A 20,855-nucleotide genomic window follows, 5' to 3' on the forward strand; every position below is an offset into this window, starting at 1 on the left:
AAAATAAATATTGTAGAAAATGAGGGTCCATCCCATCCCCTGTCCACAAAATAAAATTTAAAAACCCACACAATACTTCACCTATATGCACTTCCTACAGTTTCAATCATCCCTAAGATTCCTTAATTTATTTCATGGTAACACCCAAATTTTTTAAAACTGTGAAATGAAATATTCTCTTACAAACTATGACTGCATCCCATTAAGGTTCACGCTTTTTTTTTTTTTTTTTTTGTAATGTTTGAACAGAGTAGCTCTATGCCAAGAGGTTGGTTCACTATTTCTACTCATACGTGGTTTTAATTCATGACATCAAACAACTCCCTGGACAGGTCTGGGCATGAAACGGCTATGTCTTCTGTTCTGGTTCTTACTATTTTGAAGAGTCACTATATTTCTGTATTTAATATCCAGTCTACAAATGAAAACTAAAGATTTCCCAAACAAAGTACCTGAATTCCAACCTAAGATATCAGTTTAAAATTTCTCTCAATGAGAAGGGCCCAGAAATCACTTGGATGACAGAAAAATTGGACATCCATACTCTAGCCTTCGATCTAAAGAAAAGGCATCTTTTCTTCATATTTCCAACTCAGTTCCCCAAAAAGGATTCCATGAAATTAAACTTCAAGATGAGAACAATACGGACAATATTAAGCTTTACCTTTAGCACAGGTACTAAAATCCTCATCTGGCTGGGAATGCTGAGAATATATTTCAAACATTTCTTTCAATCTGTTGGCAATAGCCTGGGTTGGATCTCTAGCACATGTCCTAAAAAAAATTAAAAGAAATGATCTAATCTAAAGGTCTTGCCAAGTTACAAAGTGACAAACTGTTTATAACTCCGTATTTTTACTAACTTGTAAATATAAAATACTTTGAACAGAAACTATATAATTCCCAAATTAATCCAAAAGATCCCACACTTCCTTAAATCGAAGGTGGCAGTATTACCATTTTGAGTGGCAAAGAAAATTTTTCTTCTTTAAAGCCATACTTTTTACTGCAGTAAGTTTGTCAACCTTAACCAGTGCCTGTTTGATGCCCGTGACTGGCCCCCACCTACCGTACACATCTGCCATTACTGAAGACAGACAAAAAAGCCCTCAAATATTTCTCCAGAGGGCAATTCAATTCCCATTACAACTCCTGGAAGAAAACAGAATGAAGGGGCATATAACCTACACTACAGACTCATATAAACTATTACTGGTATTCTATACCTTTTCCTGCAAAACGAGGTTGTGAGTCATTGATTTTTTTTTTTTTTTTTTTACTAGAAAGGCAATATATGTTCAATGCTGAAGCAATATATGGATTGTCACCATGTCGGCTTTTGTAACAACTATGTTTTTATCTTGATCATAAACATACATATGCATTATAAAAATGTAGCAAGTTTAGAAAATTATGAAGAAAATAAACATCAGTTATAATCCTGCTAGAAATAGCTACCGAATATCATATGAAAGCAGAATTTTGTTATGAACACACATAGGTACCTTTTATACAAAAACAGGACCCTTTGGTTTTACCTAGTATCTACTGGTATTTGAGAACCACTAATGGTATTTAATATTAAAGAAGCTGCTACACCTGTTTAGAGATTGTAAAGAGATCTGGAAGATTTAGAGATTAAACCAGCCTTCTAAAATATGCTTCTGAATTCTAGGTAAACAAGGTCTATTTGAGAAATATGACTTAAGAAGAGGCCAATAGACAGAGCCTGTTGGGTGTTAATCATAATCAAGTTTATGAAAAAGGAGACTTCATGAAAATGTAAAAGAAAATTAGCTTTTTGTTTAATGAGTCCGGCTACGAGTAAGAAATTACTAATACATGTATACAGGGCCCTTTTATACTACATCACCAGAAATAAAATGGGCTCCTATACAGTTTATGTCATCAAATCATAAACTTTTAGGACTAACTTCCTTTTCAGGCCAATAGTGTTTTATAGGGTTTATAAAAGTTACAGTAGTTTTACTTTGGTTATGAATATAACTGTCTATCTTTTTAAACATGACCCACCCTTCAGAAATTTGCTTAGGTCCAATTCTCTTCATGAAGTCCTGTAACGACCACCATCTTTAGTGATCCCCACTTCCCTGAAATGTTGATAGAACAGTTGGGGACAGATAGTTTGGTGCTTTATTCTACACTGTCTAGTGTTGTTACTGACTCCTGTGCTACATTAAGGAAATCTGAGTGCTATGGACTGAATGTGTTTCCCTGCCCCCAAATGCACGTCGAAACCTAATCTCCAACGTGATGGTGTCAGGAGGTGGGGTCTTTGGGAGCTGATTAGGTTGAGAGGGTGGAGCCCTCATGAATGAGATTAATGCCCTTATAAAAGAGACCCTAGAGAGCTTCTCTGCCTCCTTCGGCCATGTGAAGACACAGCAAAAAGACAGCTGTCTGAACCAGGAAGCAGTCCTCAGGAGACACTGAATCTGCTGACACCTTGATCTTCGACTTCCAGCATCTAGGATTGTGAAAAACTAATTTCTGTTGTTTATAAGTTACCAGTCTATGGTATTCTGTTATAGCAGCCAAACAAACTAAGATACTGAGGAAAAATGATCACCTTCTAGTCACACATCTTATATTGCTATGTCCTCTACAGACTAACAACAGGACTGAGCATATAACTGATATAAAATTATTAATGGGTATAAAGTACTAATAGTGAAAAATTAAAATAGGAAAACTGAAAGTGGTCAACGAATCTTAGCAGGCAAGAAGGGCTCAAACTAACCTTAGAATCTGTTCCAGGTTTTCACTTGGCGCATTCCTGAGGCCTGTCAGCATGGTGTGAAGACGACTCAAGCTATGTGTAGCTGTAGAAACTGGAGTCGCACAAGGGCTATTGTCCTTAATGTACCTTACACCAGTCAGTGGTGTGGAGGTTCTAAGTGCTTTAGACTAAAAGGGAAGGAAAAGGACATTATTTTAGGTCAAAAAGACTTTCAATTACTTTATGTTATCAACAAATTTTAGTAATTCAAATATCACCATTTTTGGAATTTAAACATACCACCACTAAAAGCTACCACTATCCAAGCAAAGATGTGTGAAACGGAAATATGTATTTTGGCCCATTAAAAAGTTTTTCTCTTAAAAATTCAATCTTTGAGATAAATCATATGTCCCTATTATACCTCCTCCAAAACTTAAGCTTGAGGCAAAAATAAGCATTAAAAAATTAATGTCATTGCAAAACAAATTCACAGCTCCCATCTACTGCTATTTTTGTAAATACTCAAAGATTAACAAAGCTGTGAAATAAACCTGGCCCAAATGAAGTCCATGATTTAACAAAAGCCCACCTAAGTCATCAAATTTTCCCCTAGGGAGAGAGGATAAAACAAACATTCTTAGATGCAGAATACAACCTGATGCATAATAACGTTCTACAGTCTTCTTGCTCCTCCTTTACCTTTAGTTACTAGAATCTATCAGTTTTCACCCTAAAGTAGACAAATTTTCAGATAAATGTTTAAGTCCATATTCTTGAATATAAACATGAAAAAGATATGATTTAATGTCAAAGAATTTCAGTATGAATACATATGATAACATCTTTTCTAATTTTTCCAACAAACTTAAAGGTTAAGATAGCTTGAGTTTTTTCATATTAAAGATAAACTATATTTCCCTATGTATTAAAGGTACTATTCTAGAGATGTAAAAAAATCTGGTAAAATTTCCACCTGGCAACAGAACTATTCAAGTTTATGAGATAGAGAAGCACAGAAATTAACCATGCAGAGATAAATCTATGTGCTCTCTGTGTGACAGGAGAGTCAGGACTTCCACTTAGTTTCAAAGAGATTAAGTCTGTATTATTTTTAGATCAATAAAATAATCTGAGTAGATTAACTACATTCAGAAGGTTGCTCCCTGCCCGAGACAGCTTTTCTGGAAGCCAGCATCTTCCCTATATTTGAAGCCTTGCTGGGAGGGAAAAACATCTTGTACAAGACAAGCAACAGCAGCAAGCAGCATCTTACCACATTGCCTGCAGGTAGCAGTGCTTCCACAAAGGAAACGAGGTAGGTATGATGACCACAAAACAGCCTCCTGCCCACAATTCTCAAAGTCAGCACTGGCTTCTTGGTAGCATTATTTAAGTTCTTAGCTTAAAGCTTCCTATGAATTCTGATCAAAAGAGTCTTTCTCTAACTGAAGAATAAATATTAAGTTGATATTTTAAAGATATTAAAACTTTCCTCTCCACGTAAAGACTCAAATTTTGGAGTGCCCCAGAGCTCTGTCCTTAGGCCTCTTTTATTCTCTAACAACCCATGCTGCTGGGTAATCGAAGCCATTTGTATCCTGACGAATCAAGAATATATACATACACATAGCCCCAACCTCTGCCATGACCTTCAGTCTTGTATATCTACACTGCCTACTCAACTTCTCAACTAAGATGCCTAAAAGACATCTCAAATTTAACATGCTAATAACCTTAACTCTTGATTTCTTCCCCCAGACTTGCTCTTCCCCCTTAATAAATGTTACTAGTAAATATTCATGAAATGTCTACCCTGTGCCAAGCACTTGAATACAGGTCTGGTCACTGCTCTCATGAAGCATGAGTTCTAATGCAGGGAGACAGATAATAAATAATTCTTTGTATGTATGTATCTATTTATCCATCCATTTGTCCATCTGTCTGTCCTTCAGACAAACAGTTCCTTCTTTCTACTAACCTAATCTACTGCCAGACAGTGATAAATACTAAGAGAAACAATAATCAAAGAGTAAGGGAGAAAGGAACTCCTGAGGGTTGGGGAGGATGTTGGTGGTTATTATTTTATATACTAGTCAGGTTATCGGAGACCTGCATGAAATGAAGAAGCAAACAAACCACATGAATATCGCAAAGAAACGTGTTTTAGGCAGAGGAAATAGCATGGGCAAAGCCTTTGAGTTGGGGTATGCTTGGCAGATCTGAAGAATGAAAAAGAAGGCTAATTGTGGCAAGAATGGAAGGGGGTGAGAAGGAAATGGTAGGAGAGAAACTCAGTGAGGTAGCCGGGCTAGGTCACTGAAGACCTTATTGGCATTTCTAAAAACTTTAGCTTTTATACCATTTACCCAACTGAAGTCATCACTGTTTTCTTTCTGTCACACCTGAGACCCAAACCAAATTCCTGTGGGTGCTATCGCCAAAATACAGCCCAAATACAACCATTTCTCTGATCCAAGCACCATGGACTATCACCAGAATTACTGCAACAGCCTCTTAAGTCTCTACTTCTACCCTTGCCCACATCCCACCCTCCCAACAAGACCTTTAAACACGTAAATCAGATTATGTCAGTCACTGTTCTCCATAACACCTTCCTAACACTTTCTTCTCAGAGCAAAAGCAGCAGTCTTTACCGTGGCTTCTAAAGCCCTATATGGTCTGCCTGACCCTTCTGTCCCCGCCCCAACACATCCTAATCACTCTTGCCCTCATTCCATTCCTGCCACACTGGCATTCTCACTGTTCCTCCAAATAGCCAATCGCATTCCTCCTACCTCATGGCTTTGCACTTGCTGTGCTCTTGGCTACAAATACATTTCACAGCTGATCTCATGACTTGCTTCCTCACTTCAGGTCTCTGTTAATATTACCTCCTCAGAGACGCCTTTCCCCAATCGCCCTATCTACAATAGCCCAAGGCCCACCCATTCTGCCTTCTCCCCAGTACTTTGTACTACCACTCTATTTATTTTTCTCACATATCATCATCTGACATACTCTGTATTTACCTTTTTGGGTTATCTACTGTCCACCTCCCCACACTAGAATATAAAACAGGATATTCTTGGTTTTGTTCACTGATGTATCCCCAGTGTACAGGACACAATCTGGCATATAGAATACCTTTAGAATATTTGTTGAATAAATAAGCAAACCAATCTTAATTCTGGTTTTATAGGTGAACTATTCCTTGAAATCATCCACACTGCCCTTGGAGGCACATGTCAGAAGTATATTTTCTGCAAACACCACGCACGTAAGGGAAACTCTTAGTCTCCATCATTCTAAGTGTTTGTATAAAATAAGACCACATGATACCGAAACTCAGTTCAAAAGAATTTTCTTAAAGACTGAAGATTATCAGTTTCCCTAGTTTCTTATATAAAGGCATAAATTTAGGTCAATCAACATTTTCTAAGTGCCTACTGTGTTCAATATGTAAAGGCTATATATTACTGGCCCATACTTTCAAAACTAACAATTATCAGCATGAAACATTCATTTAAATTTATATTAAATTCTCTTTTCTCAGGTCTAACCAAAAACTTTGAAAGTAGATGTTAACGAAAATTAAATCAGCAAATAAAAATCAAGATAACATTTTCAATTATGACAAGTAATGACGGGAATTATCTTTTTCACACTGGTAGCAACTGAAACACACACACACAATCGCCAACATAAAACGGAACCTCCGGCATTCTGCTCCTGCACTTCTACTCTTCTGGCTGAGCTCACCTTGTCAAAGTGCTGCTGCAAGATGTTTTTCATCTGCACCCTTTCAGCAGTCTCTGCTCCTGAACCCGAGTTCAGACACCTTGAGAGAATCCCTGTTTCCTCTTCAGCATCCTCTCCAAGAAATATCCGTTCATCTAAATTCCCAACAGATAAAACATACTCCTCATAGGCCTTATTGATGGCTTTACTATAGGGGGAAAAAAATGCAAAATGTATACTCACAGAACTGCTATTTCAGTTAATGTTTCAGTCCACTTAATTATTTCTTTTTTTTTTATTTACTAAAAGTTCTAATAATTTTGTTGTGAAAGTTAAATTTTAGTGAGTCACTGTTAATTATAAAAACTGAGAGTATCTACACTATGCTGGTCCACCGTGCAGTACGTATGTTTTGCTGACAGGGTGGGTACACTGTACCGATCTGCCTGGAAAGTGCAGCTTCTGGTGAGAAGTTTAATTCTCTTTCTAGCTGCTCTAGGCAACTCTGAAGACCTCCGGACTTCCACATCATTTTTCACCTCTATAGATCCAAAAGAATTTATTTTAAAAAGTATGATCCAAAAGCTTAACTATTAAAGCTTTCAAGAACAGCAATACGATTTCTAAAAAATTTAAAGTAAATCTAATAGTTGATAGAATTTTTTATTGCTTCCCTGTATTTTCCCATAAAACATTCTAAATTTCTAAGGTACAGACAATTAAAACACTAAACTCTGAGATTTTTCTAAGCACACAATTTTAAATATTAAAATAGTTTTATAATAGAAGTACTCACAAACTCTCTCCAAAGTTTCCAGGCTCTAAAAACCCAGTAAGATTTTCTTCTTTTCCCTTAAGGAGCTATGATGAAAGAAAAGATCCTTACGTCATCATATTAAATCAAATCTTTACCCAGAAAATATTTCCACATTACTTCTTTACTACTTACAAACCTTTTTTTCATAAAGTTTCCTAATATAGGGTTTCCAGAAATGTTCCTTTATTCCTTTTGCTTCCAAAACTAGGCCATCATGTAAGGAACAGAGTTTCTCAATGACACAAGGTGGGTCAGAGGAAGGTTTAGAATCCTTAGCATGAAAATCTTCAGATAGGCCTATGATGTACAGAATCACAGAGATGTCAGGTAGTATTCAATAAACCAAACTGTAATAAACTAAAATCTAAATAATAGACTACTCAGCATATCAGTATATGAATATATGCTGGGAAATCATGTATAAGGGCCTAATTTGACTCTATTTAAATGTACCTCAAAAATAGCAAATAGAGGTAAAGTGTATCACTGCTCAAAAGATTCCAGTTACTCTATCTATCTAGAGATGGTTTAAAAAAACCTAAAAAAATTAATTTAGTATACTGCTGTAAGATCTAAAAAAAATCTATAACTGCAAATAAGCCTTACATTCAAATAAAAAATACCACTTTAAAAAAATTACTGTTCAAAGTATGTATTGTTTATATGCTTTCATTAAATTATATGTGTTTATCATATTAATTTACAGCAAATCTTTGCCCTAGGCTCAGTAGGGGAAAAAAATTAAAAGAAAAAAAAAGAATAATAAGGAGGAGAAAAATGAAGGGAAGTGGCCATATAGAAATATTAAAGAGAACCAAGAAGGAAATGAGAGAAAAGACCATTCAATTTACCAAACCAGGAGCAAGTGAAGTAAGTAACTCCACTAACCTTAAAAATCTACTCTGAGAGTCAGACGAGCTGAAATTCTAATTGTAACCTACACCCCAAAACTGACAATCACTCAGAATCCTACCATGGTATTATTCAAATAGCAGCAACGTTATATACTTTATTTATAGCTTATAAATAATTTTTAATATTTGCTTTGTACATCATAATTTGGTCTCTTACTATATATCACTCATAGAAATTACATAAAGTCTATTTAATCCATTGCCAAAATTATTTCCATACACATTTTAGTTTAAGAGCTTAAAATATATTTTCCATATTTTAGAACTGTAACGACTCCTCCGTAAAAAAAATTTGAAATGAAGATCCTTTCAATAAATCTGTTCTGACCTCCTACAGTGTGTTAGGCATTAAGCTGGCCAATGTAGAAAAATATCATCAGCTGTAATGCCATCTTTGCTACCCTGGATTTCTAAATTCCTTCTTGTTGAGTATATATTTCAGAAACTTCTACAGTGGTCATCTAAAACTTCAAACTTTGTGATATTTGCAATAGCTTGACTCCTACTAGTTTTAAGTGCCATGGAAAGCCATAATGATGGAGCTTTTCAAAGCACTTATGTTCTCTGATGCTAGGAAACCTATACTATGTATAAAACTCCCAAGAGTAAACATAATGTAGAAATGTGAGTTGTTCAAATTCTTTGATTTATAAACTTACCTTTAAAATTAGGGTTTACAAGTTCTTTACGATTGGAACACTGAAGGGCATTTCCATAAACTAAGTCCAAAGCACACAGCAGAAGATGATAAGAATTGACCAAATCATCACTAATCATGGGGAAATTACCTACAGGATTATAGACAATTATAGAGTTAAATATGCATCAATTTTACAATATTTTAAAAATAATATCTTGCTTTAATTAAAATGATATACAACAATGTGCAAAGCTGACTCAAGAGTTACATAAAATGTTTTGGTAAATTTACATTTTGAAATATTCTTATAGTTTAATAAATTTCTCAGAGTTTAAAGAAAACTAATACTTTACTAAAAATGCTATCTGTCCACTCAGTATTCATTAAATAAGCATTTATTAAATGCCTAGAAGCCAACCAAAATTTTATTATCATTGGTTTCTCCTTTGAAAATTCTAAAAACAACTTCATAATTTATATCAAATTGTAAGAAACTTTATATGAAAATATTTGTCAAGGAAATTAGTAGAAATACTTATATGAAAACAGCTGAAAAAATTATTCAGTTTTTCATGTCGGTACTTTAAAAAGACCAGAACCTATAATTAGACTCCTGACAGTAACATTTTAAATAACTTTTCCACATACAAATACAAGCTCATACAAATAAATGCAATAGGAACAAAATTGAAGACATTTAAGTTCTAGAGTTAGTATCCCAAGAATAATTGTTGATGCTTCGTAACAAAGAAACATGAAACCGAAACTTAAACGTATAAAAACATGTCATTTCTGCAGTGCTGTTATAAATCTAACACTAAAATCAATTTTTACAGGCAGTTAGTTTTATTGTTCTTAGAAATTAAGAAATATTTCTAGATTTTTTATAACTTCGAGCATATCCCTTTTGTCATTAAACAGTGCATTTATATGCTTCATATTGACTTTGCAGTCTTATAACATCGGATGAATTCAACTTAAATGGCTAACATATATCCAAAAGAATTATTTCTAAACCTCGACATTTTCACATTTAATGCCTACTCAAATGCATGCATACACAAACAAACAGTCACACTGTTTCAGGCTTTTTTCTCTCCTTTCGGCCAAAGAAAGTTACCACTTACCTCAGCATATCAGGATAAGTAATTCTTTTTTTGTATAGGTGGAAACATTTAATAAGTCAACTTAAATGAATTAAAGAGAAAAAATATTTTTCTGTTGCCAGAAAGGCAAATGATAATTAACAGGTTAAATTTGGCACAGATATAAACAAACTTGCTTGGTTCTACTATAAAGATGTTTAGTATAAAAACATTCTCGTCCCTCAAGTGTAAAACAGGAAGTACACCAGAGGGTTTCAGGCTACAAAGCCCATCACACTGACAAGCCTAAACTTGTCACTGGTGTGTACTTGCCATAGAAGGAAAAAAACCTGCAGTACTGTAACATCTAACAAAAAGCTGAAATTCCCCTAAAACTTAGAATCTAATTTAAATTAAACTCCAGGACTGTCCCAACATAGCTTAGAAATAAATCTCACTTTGTGAGATATTTCATTTTTCAATCAACAAAGATAACCTGTTTAACTTCCAAAGTTAGCTTATTTATCAGGAAAGAGAGTGGGATCTCAAACAAAACAGGGAGTGGCACCTATTGGTCTTCAGGCCACAAAGCCCCTCATGAGGACAAGCCCAAACTTGTCACTGGTGTGTATTTGCCATAGGAAGTCAACAAATAAACAAAAAAATGATAAATTTCATAAAATGATAAATTATCAGGAATGCCCATATGCTGCACAGAAAGTCATGAGAAAGGTGGTTAGAGTACACCTCCCTCCAAATAACTAAACCAAGAACTGAATAAAACCGATTAAACTGCTCTATTAGAAAGATCCTAGTGAATCACAAAAAATCATAGTGTTTGATTCAGTCGTTACAGACTGAATTAATAAGATAAAGCTCAAACACTAAGTTAACTGCAGAGAAAAAAAAATGCTACCCCAGTTGATCATTTGAGACCAAAATCTACATAAGGACAATAAAATAATAATTTATAAGGTACATTTACTCCCAATTACACGTCATAAAAGACATATACAAAACAGATAAAAATCCTAGAAGTCAAATATACCTCCCACAATCAAATGACAAAATATATGTATAATTCCAGCCATAGCAAGTTACAAGCAGCAGCAAGTGTAGCAGTCACTATGAAAACAGTTTATATATTCTTAAACTTTTCTTTATTTCCTGCCACTGATCATATAACCCAGGGGTCCCCAATCCACAGGCCGCAGAACAGTACAGTACCCATGCATAGGCTGTTAGGAACCAGGCCGCAAAGTAGGTGAGCAGTGGACAAGCCAAGCTTCATCTGTATCTGCAGCCACTCCACAGCGCTAGCTAGCATCACCGCCTCAGCTCCATCTCAGATCATCAGGCATTAGATTCTCATAGGAGCACGGGTCCTTGGTGCCAAAAAGGTAGGGGACCGCTGATAATCTTTATCTCCACTAAAGAAACACGCCAGTGTGATGGAAAGCAAAATATCTAACAGCATATTTTTGACAGAAGAAAGATTTTTCTTTTCAATCAAGCATGCAGCTCAGGGAAGGAAGGATGAACTCTCGACTGGTTAGCTATAATGAGACAAATCGAACCCCAAGGCCAATGGAGTGACATATCCTTGCTGGAAGGCCTCCATGTCCACTATGGAATTAAGAACGAGGAGACCGGAAATCCTAGCTGTTTCTAGCAGCTAGTTTCTGGGCCTCGGTGACCTAATTTTAAAGTACATAAGTTGGACTAGTTGCTCTAAGAATGAAAATCTTTTATATTTATGAAAATCTTTCTAGCTCTATAATTCTTTGATTTCAACTTTGCATTTTATTGGGTGAACGCATTCCATATAGACTCTAGAAAAAGCTATGCAACTTACATAACTGTACTTTTTTTTCTTCTTTGGATTACTAAGAATCAATTCTACATAGAAATATAGAGAGGACCAAAAAAGTAAGAAAAATCTTATTTCATTGAATGCAGACCTTGGGGATGTTACATGAAATGAGAAAAAAGGGAGAGAAAATAAATTATATCTAAAGCCACTTGATCAAGTATATTTACCTGAATGAGATGCAAAAAGTAATCTGAACTACTCTGAGAATGATCAGTCCCACTTAACTAAGACTTGTCTCATGAAAAATACAGCTCAAGATATAAGCATAGACATACTAATGTGTTTTCAGCCTATAATTGAGAAGAATAGCTTTAAGTGGAAAAGATGCTGTGTAAGAACAAAATTAAAAAATTTTCCAATTAATAAGAGTTTGGGATATTGTAAAGAAATTCAAAAGACTTTTATGAAAAGGCAATACTTAGAAAAGAATCGGAGACTAAAACCCTTCAGAAATTTTCAGTGAGAATCTTTTTCTGATACACATTATTGGTTGACAGAAGTAGGACCCAAACATTTAAATACACTAATATCTAAATAAATATTACTCTTTTCTTACCTTTTGCATATATAAAAAGCACCCAACAAAAATGGAAAACTTCAGACACAGTACAGGGCTGTCGCCTTTGGGGGAGAGAAAAAATCATGAGGTAACAGAAAAATTAAAGAAGACATCACAAATGACTGTAAATTAGGTGAGAAACAGAACCCAGTTAGAGGGAGAACAGATTCACTTCATGTGGAAAATGTCCAAGTTCTTCACCAACCAAATATTGGTAAGGAAATAGCTGGGGACCAGGGAAAAAGCTCATCTTGGAAAGAAGAAAATTCTGAAGAAATACAAAAGCTTTTTGACTCGGAAGCTAAGCATGGTTGGGCCTGGTTAGTACTTGGATGGGAGACCACCTAGGAAGACCAGGTGCTGTGGGCGTAGGAAAGGAAAAAAAAAAGCTTTTTGAGGTCAAGGCAGGTAAGGTAGAAGAAAATTAACAATAGCTCTTTTGGTGACTTCAGCAAGGTTAATGCTGCTTTAAGACTCATGCCTACAGTCTAGTTTTTTTTCCCTCTATCATAGCCAATGAACTGTAAACCCTTCCTCTCTAAAAACATTCCAGATTAGACCAAGTCACAAAAGGACTCTGTAATGTAAATTCTGAGCTTCCTATAATTCTTATACTTCTTTCATTATGAGTACCTGTTGTATTTTGCCACACTGTCTACTAAAGAGAGTTCTGGAACGGTTTTAAGCTTGGCTTTTCTATAAAACCTCTGCCGAAGTTTAAATAAGACCTTTGTTGTCTCCACAGCCCAATAGCCTTATTCTAACAAGGTACTTTGAAAAAAGAAATCAGGAGACTGGGGTTTAGCTTCGACAACTGTCATTAGCTAGGTACTCTTGCTCTCCATCTGCCTTAGTCTCTTTATCTGCTAAAAGATTATTCTTACCAGTCCATGGCAAGGAGTAAATGTCAGTGCCTTGCTTTAAAAAGACTCCCTACCATAGGCACATGATAAACTAGTTTTAATGCCTGCTTGCAAGATTGAGTCAAACTTTTTAGCTCAACACTCCAGCCACTCTACAAACTGGCTCTATAATGTGAGCACTCTAGAACAAACTTAACCTGCTCAGCCAAATTTCGTCTTGCTTTGCTGCTTCAGTGTCTTCATTCTTTATCCTCTGCACAGAAGGCTCTCTCTACATATAACCTTACATATATACTATGTTTTTTCTTATACATACATACCTTTTTACTTAATGGAGACACTTTACGGTTTCTCTTCGGCATACCCAAATTGCCTGCATCACTACTCTTGCACTTTGGGGCCATTATTAAATAAAACAGGGTTAAGGATTACTTGAACACAAGCTCTGAAACCTTGACGGTCGACCTGATAATCGAGACTGCTACTACAGACTACTGGGCAGGGAGTGTATACAGCATGGATGTTCTAGCCAAGGGGACAATTTATGTCCTGAGTGAGACGGAGCATGATTTCATCATGCTGCTCAGAACAGCATGTAAATTAAAACTTATGAATTCTTTATTTCTGGAATCTTCCATTTAATATATATATATATTTTATGCCTACAGCACCTGGTCTTCCTAGGTGGTCTCCCATCCAAGTACTAACCAGGCCTGACTTTGCTTAGCTTCCGAGATCAGACAAGATCAGGAACGTTCAGGGTGGCATGGTCATAGACCCATTTAATATTTTCGGGCCACAACTGAATGTGGGTAACTGCAATCGCAGAAAGCGAAACTTTGGATAAGGGGAGAATTCCGTATCTCCAAATTCACCTATCAAATTCCTACCCATCACTGAAGACCTATTTATACATATTCCATAGAAGCTTACCTGACTGGCTCATACAGTGGTTTATTTCTGCCTCATAAGTCCCACATTTCTATTAGCTTTTGCATTTCTATATGCCTCCTCTCCCTACTATACCTAAGCTCTCAAAAGACAGTGATGATGGATTTTTTTTTTAATACTTGAATCCTACATAATACCTAACAAAATACTTTACACAGTAAATTCTCAATAAATGTTCAGTGACAAACTTTCACCAACTGTTGTGTATGAGATACATGATAGAGTCATGGTTAAGCATATGGGTTCTATAGGCAAACTACTTGAGTTTCAAATTAGCTGTGTGACCTTGGCCAAATTACTTAACCTGTCAAGGGCTTATTTTCCCAAACCACCTGTAACAATAGTATCAACCCTCATAAACTTGTCATAGAGATTAAATTAAGTAATATATGTTTAAATCTTAGAAGAATCCCTGCCCCATAAATGCTCAGTAAATGTTATTCATTATTATTATTAGCCAAACAAAAGTACTAATAAAACGTATACAGGGTGATCTAAACATAAATTTTCTTGCCATTTTCTTAATTAGATTAGTACACATACCCTAATACGCATCAAAGTAAGTACAATCTGAAATGATTTTCTACAATACACCAAAGAAAGAAGATATTCTGTGTCTTTCTATATAAATGATCACATCACCCTCACTGGGACTCAGAAGAAAGTTGCATCCAAACTTTAGAATACTTAATTCTAAATAGTCAGTTCCCCAAAACTGCAAGCAAACTAGACCAGCTGCTTCTGTATCAGTGGGGTCAACTACATAAAAAGGTAGAGTCTGTTTTGTTCTTAGAAGCTACTCGCTTACTGTAAACATCTTTCACAATTCGGGAAAATTTTTATATTGAAAGAACGTTATTCATTCAATTATAATACTCCTTTTCCCCCATTTTTCTTGTCAACATTTTTCTAGTTCTCTTTTAGGAACAAATTTCCATTTCTACTTTATAAAAAAGCTTTTGTGATAAAGGTAGGGAATTTGTATCCCATAATTGCCCTTATCTATCAGAAAAAATGGAAAACATTGAGTCAAAGTAAGTTTATTGACTTTGCAGACATGATCAGAAATAACAAATTTATAAGTTTCAGCTCCTCTATTCTTTCCTCATTCCAATTTCTCTACTTTTGATTGTTTGTAAACATCAAAATACATAAAGAAGCCACTTCAGGAGAATTATTCAGCACTCAGTTTGACAGAAAAGTCAAATAATAGAAATATTTAATAACAATTACCATGCATAGAAAATGACAAAAATAGTCAAATATAGTCAATAATAGAAAATTAAGTAGTCAAATTCTATACCCAAGGTTGCTATTTGGTGAAAACATCTAAGGTCTGACTTTTATAATTTGTTTAGTTAAATAAAAAAAGAAAGTTTATCTAAACAAAGATTTCATGCATTTTACAATACAAAAGCCAAACTCTTCATGGCTAACACGCAATGAAAAGAAATTATTATTAAAAGAAAGCTCTTGGAGAAAGAAAAAATATATATTTATGAAATCACATTTGGTTTTTAAGACCAGCAAAATAAACTTAAAGGAAAAAACTGAGGAATCAAAAATCTAGCAGATGGACAAATGTGTATTCCTGACTAACAAATATAAAGTCATACCGTTGCTTTCTTCCTCTTTGTTGACGAGGTGGCTCCTCTTGAGGATATTTAAAAATGTCCTGAAAAATGGGTTCATATTTCTTAAAAATTACAGCAGAAACGGTAAAGTTTCTTTCTAATCTCTCAGTACGTTCTCTGAAATGTTGGGGTAGATTTGCCATCTCTTCCCATTTCTTCATCTTGTTAAAAAATTCAATTAGGCTGATATTAAAAATAAAAAAAGATTTTTCATAATTAACACAAGTACACAACTATAGATAATTAAAAGTAAATAAGAATGAACTCACTAAACTACTTTTAGACAGTGATATAAAATCACAATTCATGCCTCTGATTAGCTTAATCTCTTAGAAATTGACTTCTCATATTGTTGCAGAATAATCAGACTGGCAAGACAGCAAGCATCACTTGGAGAGCTGGAGAACTCAGGTTCATTATGCTGTCAGTCCCAGAAGAGCTACTGCTCTGAAGATCTGAGCCCCGAGCTCAGGGGCAACTTTACTTTTATAGGGCTTATCCACAGAGTTACAGTTTTACAGCTGTCATGGGCTGACTGGTTAATTTGTCCTCAGGCGGTTATAGAGCAGGAGTTGCTATGGGCTACCGACAGTTACAGTGTGTGAGATTTTCAAACAGGAACTTAGGCAATACATCTGTTATCTAGACAGAACAAGCAAAAGGGGGAGGATGAGTCTTTAGTTACTCTCGAGGTCACCCTACCCTTCGGCCTATGCGGCAAGCATATCTGTAGAACCAGGACAAAAAGCTGATTATAAAGTAGGCCATTTGAGTGAAAAATTCCCTCTTCAGTATTTTCCTAATCTTTTTTCTGAGCTTTCCTGAGGGTTTTTAAAAAATTATGAAATATATAAACATACAAAATAATTGACCAGAGTAATGTAACCAACATTCATGTACTCCATTGCCGGGTCTAACAAATATTAACATACTGAATTTAGCCATGTTTGCTTCAGGTTCTACAGAAACAGCCAAAGCTTCCATTTGCATCCTCCCCATTCCACTCCCCACTATTCTTCCCCAAAGATAACCACCGTTACAAAGTTAGTCCGAATCTTTCCCATTCATGTTTTTATATAGAACTACTTACCTGTAGTTACTATATGGATATATATATCCATAAACAGTAAGCACTATCTTTTGGATGTGTGATTTTAAAGTTTTAAATAAATGGTATCATTGTAAGTAGCATTCTGCAACTTGCTTCTTCTTGTTTGAGATTAATGTCGATGTGTGCAAATCTAATATATTCATTTTAATTGCTAAAAATATTCCTTCACATGAACTACCATGATTTTTTGCATTCATTCCCCAGCTAATCAAAATTGCAGTATCTAATTTTTCACTATAACCAAACGTGCTGTAATGAACACATTCTTAAACATGTATGTAAGAGTTTCTTCAGGAAGTACCTCAAGAAGTAGAACCGTTGAGTAAAGAATATGCATTTTCAACTTTACTAGACACTGCGAATTTCTCACGAAAGTGGTTGTGCCAATTTATACTCTTACCAACGTACACCCGCAATAGAGTTCTTGTTTGTTTACATAATGACCAAAATTGGCATTATCGGACTTCAAATTTCCCCAATCCAATGAGAATAAAATGTTATCTGGTTTTTACTTTGAACTTCCTTGATTACTAATGAGGTTGAACATCTTCACCTATACCTATTGGCTATGTGAGTTTTGTCCTTTGTGAAATCATATTTGCTACCCATTTTTCAGTAACCATTTGTCATTTATTTAACCATTTGTTAGTTCTTTATAATTTTGTTACTGATCTTATGTCAGTTACGTGTATTGTAAATATCTTTTCCCAACCAGCTGTTTGTTTTTAATCCATTTAGTCTATTATGACAGAAAAGTAAATAATCTGAAACTATAGATAAAATTTAAAGATAAATTTGAATTTTTGAAATGGAAATAAAAGTGAAGCCTAGGATTGTATTACTCGCATTAAAATGTTAGATAAGTTTTATTTGCTATAGTTCATAATGATTCCATAAGCTGACGTTTGTTTCTAAAGTTCCTTGTCACTTAACTGAATTACTCTGCCTCTACTTTCGTCTACTTTCGTCTTTGTAATGATTATACTATTGCACCTTATTTAAGTCCACTTCTCCAGGTTTACAGACCATGTGTTCAACTCTTTATGCGCGGCCTCTTGTTCTTAGGCTTGTTCTTTGAACTCAGGATGGAGTTCAACGTTAATAAACTATAGCTGAAATATTAAATTTCTTGTTAATTATTCTAATAGTGATCTTTTAAATCATTAGGTCCATAAATTGTGACATAGGTATTTACCCTCCAAATGCCCAATATCCAAGATCCTTTTTCCACCAATCTTTCTTAAGTCAGAGAAAATCCACCCGCGGCACAAATAATAAATGTAATCAATTCAATTGCACAACAGATGGTAAAAGCAATTTCTGCCTCTTATTTAAAGTATTATTTGACCCTTTCTAGAACTGACTATAATAGTGGTGCTTATATTCCAAATAGAAAACTTAGAAGTATTTACACATTCTATATATTAAGATATGTCCTGTGCATGTGGTGCTAAATTTAATATCATGTAATAGTTTATCTACCTTTTCAATCTAGAATGTTTCCTAAAGTTTTTAATACCCCTTCTGAATTCTCCAATATTACAGATGAGTCACAACCTTTAATAGTAAACTCTTCATACAAGTGCCTAATACATTAAAGTTTAAACATTTTTTGCCAAGGAAGTAAGCTATAATGGATACTACCTTAGACGTGGTCAAGGAAAACCATGACGTAGCTTCAGAATTCAGCACTCTATAGGTACAAATGCTCAGAAAATGATGAACAAAGAGAATTCTTACTACCACTATGATTTATGAGCTTTCATGTCAGTCACACTCTACTTTTCAAACTCTAACATAGTTACCTCTGCTCTGAACATCGCAGGATTCTGGTTAACGATACATAGTTTCCTTCAACTGTCCCTTTGCTTACAGTTGGCACAGATTTTCTGCAAGCCACATATAAGGCACATGCTAACCAATGAAGATCATTTCCCTGTAAAATAAAGGAAAGTTGATGTTTAGCTAATGAGCTATATGTATTTCAATATAAAAAAATTCTTATGTTTAAATCGAAAGTGATATTTATGTTTGTGGGAAACTGTATTTTCAATGATGGCCCTATCCCATGTGCTCATCTTATAATTCGACTTTGATTTTCTGCCACTGAGAGGCAGGAGTCTGTGTTCCCTCATTTTGAAATGTCTCAACCAACAGCACAGGTAATAAAAGTGATGCTTTGTTAACTTCCAATATCATAAAAGGCAATACAGACTCCACCTGGCTCTCTCTCAAGACATGTACCATTAGAGTCCCAGCATGGGAGTAGAACACCTTGAGCAAAATACTTAACAGTCACAGAGGTTTGATTTTCTTATCTGAGGACTGTGAGAACTGAATGAATTACAAGTATGCAACACAGAAAATAGAAGAAATCAAAAGACATAAAACACTGCAACCAGTATTCGGCATGAAACATCGCATTACCTTATAGCATACCTAACTATAAGCTCCATAGGCCAGAAATTGAGTAAACAAACACGTTTTCAAAAATAATTTACTAACCATCTCTTATTTGTCACTTGTTTACATAACATTGGATGTCATGTGACTTCACCTCTGAGTTGAAATACCTCAAATGTACAGTAATCTGATTTACAGGATTATCCTGAGGGTAAGACAAGAGCTTATTTGGAGGCATTTATGCCCATCACCAAAAAAAGAATCCTTCTCTTTGCCTGACCACAGGAACCACTGCGAAATAAACAAGAACATGGCCTATTCAGCCAGATCACCTAAGTATAAGAAAGAGCTTTGCAGACTCTGCACGCTGTCCATATGTGTGCTTTATACGCCAGGAACCACATTTTGCCGTATTTAACCTTCAGAAGAACAACTCTATGAGGGTAGCTACAAATCTCTCAAATTTACATATCACAAAATAGAGTTTTGAGGTGGTTAATTGTCCAAAGTCACCTACGTCTGTCAGGTTCTAAAGGCAGTATAGTACTAGCTTTTTATTTTCCTCCTGTAGATACAATGGAGAAGGAACAGAATTAAAATCCTATTAATGGAAGAATAACTAAGAAAAAATGATCTTAAGTGACATACAGGCAAAAATACTCTATTATAGTTAAATACTTTGGTTAGGTCTTCCCATTCTGAGCCTATCTGCCCTACTCTTTCCATAACCTGTAAAACAACTTAAGAAAATCATGTGGCTTCCTGTTTAAATGCTACACACACGGGCAATGAAACAGCTGATAAACAACCACCCAGACTTCCGTGTCACTTCCCATTGGCCCAGAAGGGGGAGGTGCCTACAGAGCTGAGCCTCACTGGCTAGAAAGACCATTTTTTCTCATCTGCGAGTCGCGTCGGAAGAAAGGGACATAGCATACCTGTAAGACACTGACTTATTATAAGAGTCCCGTGTAGTATCTAGGGGAAACAAAAGGTGCTCAAGGTCATCGCGGTCCTGACATCCTAGTGGCAAACAGGGGCGTGTGTCTGTGACCAGAGAGGCAAAAAGCCCATTTCCTGAGCCTTGGAGAAAATGCCTCTTGTACACACACGTACGTGAACACAGCCCGACACCTAACGAAGCGTTTCTGCAAAGACACGCGACGCCTGGGCGGAGGCAACGCGCTGCAGGAGGAAAAGGACCGAACGAGAAGGCTGGAACCCCGAAACCGGGCTAAGCCCGGTGCGAGGGCAGCAGGCCCCTCCCCCTCCCCGTAAGGCCCTGACCCCTGCACCTGTTCTGCCGACCAGGTGGCTGCGATTTTGTCATCGTGGGCCCGGCCTGGCGGTGCTACTTTAGGGCAGGAGGCGTCCCCCGGGCGGAACGCGAGAGCGAAGAGCAGCGAGGCCGGCTCGCCCCCGGGGCCGCGGAGAGCGTTGCCAAAGCCGGGCTTCCAGGGCCGCGGCGCGCAGACAGGACCCCCGCCCCTCCCCGGTTTGCAGCCCCGCGCGCGGCGCCCGACG

General features: G+C 36.0%; 1 protein-coding gene and 1 pseudogene across 1 annotated transcript in view; both read right to left on the bottom strand.

Annotated features, from left to right (window-relative positions):
• The window catches only part of RBL2 (RB transcriptional corepressor like 2), a 42,782-nt gene that overhangs the window by 21,450 nt on the left and 477 nt on the right, over nt 1-20,855 (bottom strand). Inside the window, exons 2-10 of the mRNA XM_023530668.1 lie at nt 18,734-18,864; nt 15,800-16,000; nt 12,367-12,431; nt 8,872-9,000; nt 7,435-7,595; nt 7,278-7,342; nt 6,503-6,689; nt 2,762-2,928; nt 665-774 (exon numbers count right to left, since the gene is read on the bottom strand). Coding sequence (XP_023386436.1) covers nt 665-774; nt 2,762-2,928; nt 6,503-6,689; nt 7,278-7,342; nt 7,435-7,595; nt 8,872-9,000; nt 12,367-12,431; nt 15,800-16,000; nt 18,734-18,864 — 1,216 coding nt within the window. The remainder of the gene's footprint in view (nt 1-664; nt 775-2,761; nt 2,929-6,502; nt 6,690-7,277; nt 7,343-7,434; nt 7,596-8,871; nt 9,001-12,366; nt 12,432-15,799; nt 16,001-18,733; nt 18,865-20,855) is intronic.
• LOC111739618 lies at nt 13,892-14,010 on the bottom strand (annotated as a pseudogene).

The sequence above is a fragment of the Pteropus vampyrus genome, unplaced genomic scaffold (assembly GCF_000151845.1).
Source record: "Pteropus vampyrus isolate Shadow unplaced genomic scaffold, Pvam_2.0 Scaffold51, whole genome shotgun sequence".
NCBI classification, from domain to species: Eukaryota; Metazoa; Chordata; class Mammalia; order Chiroptera; family Pteropodidae; genus Pteropus; species Pteropus vampyrus.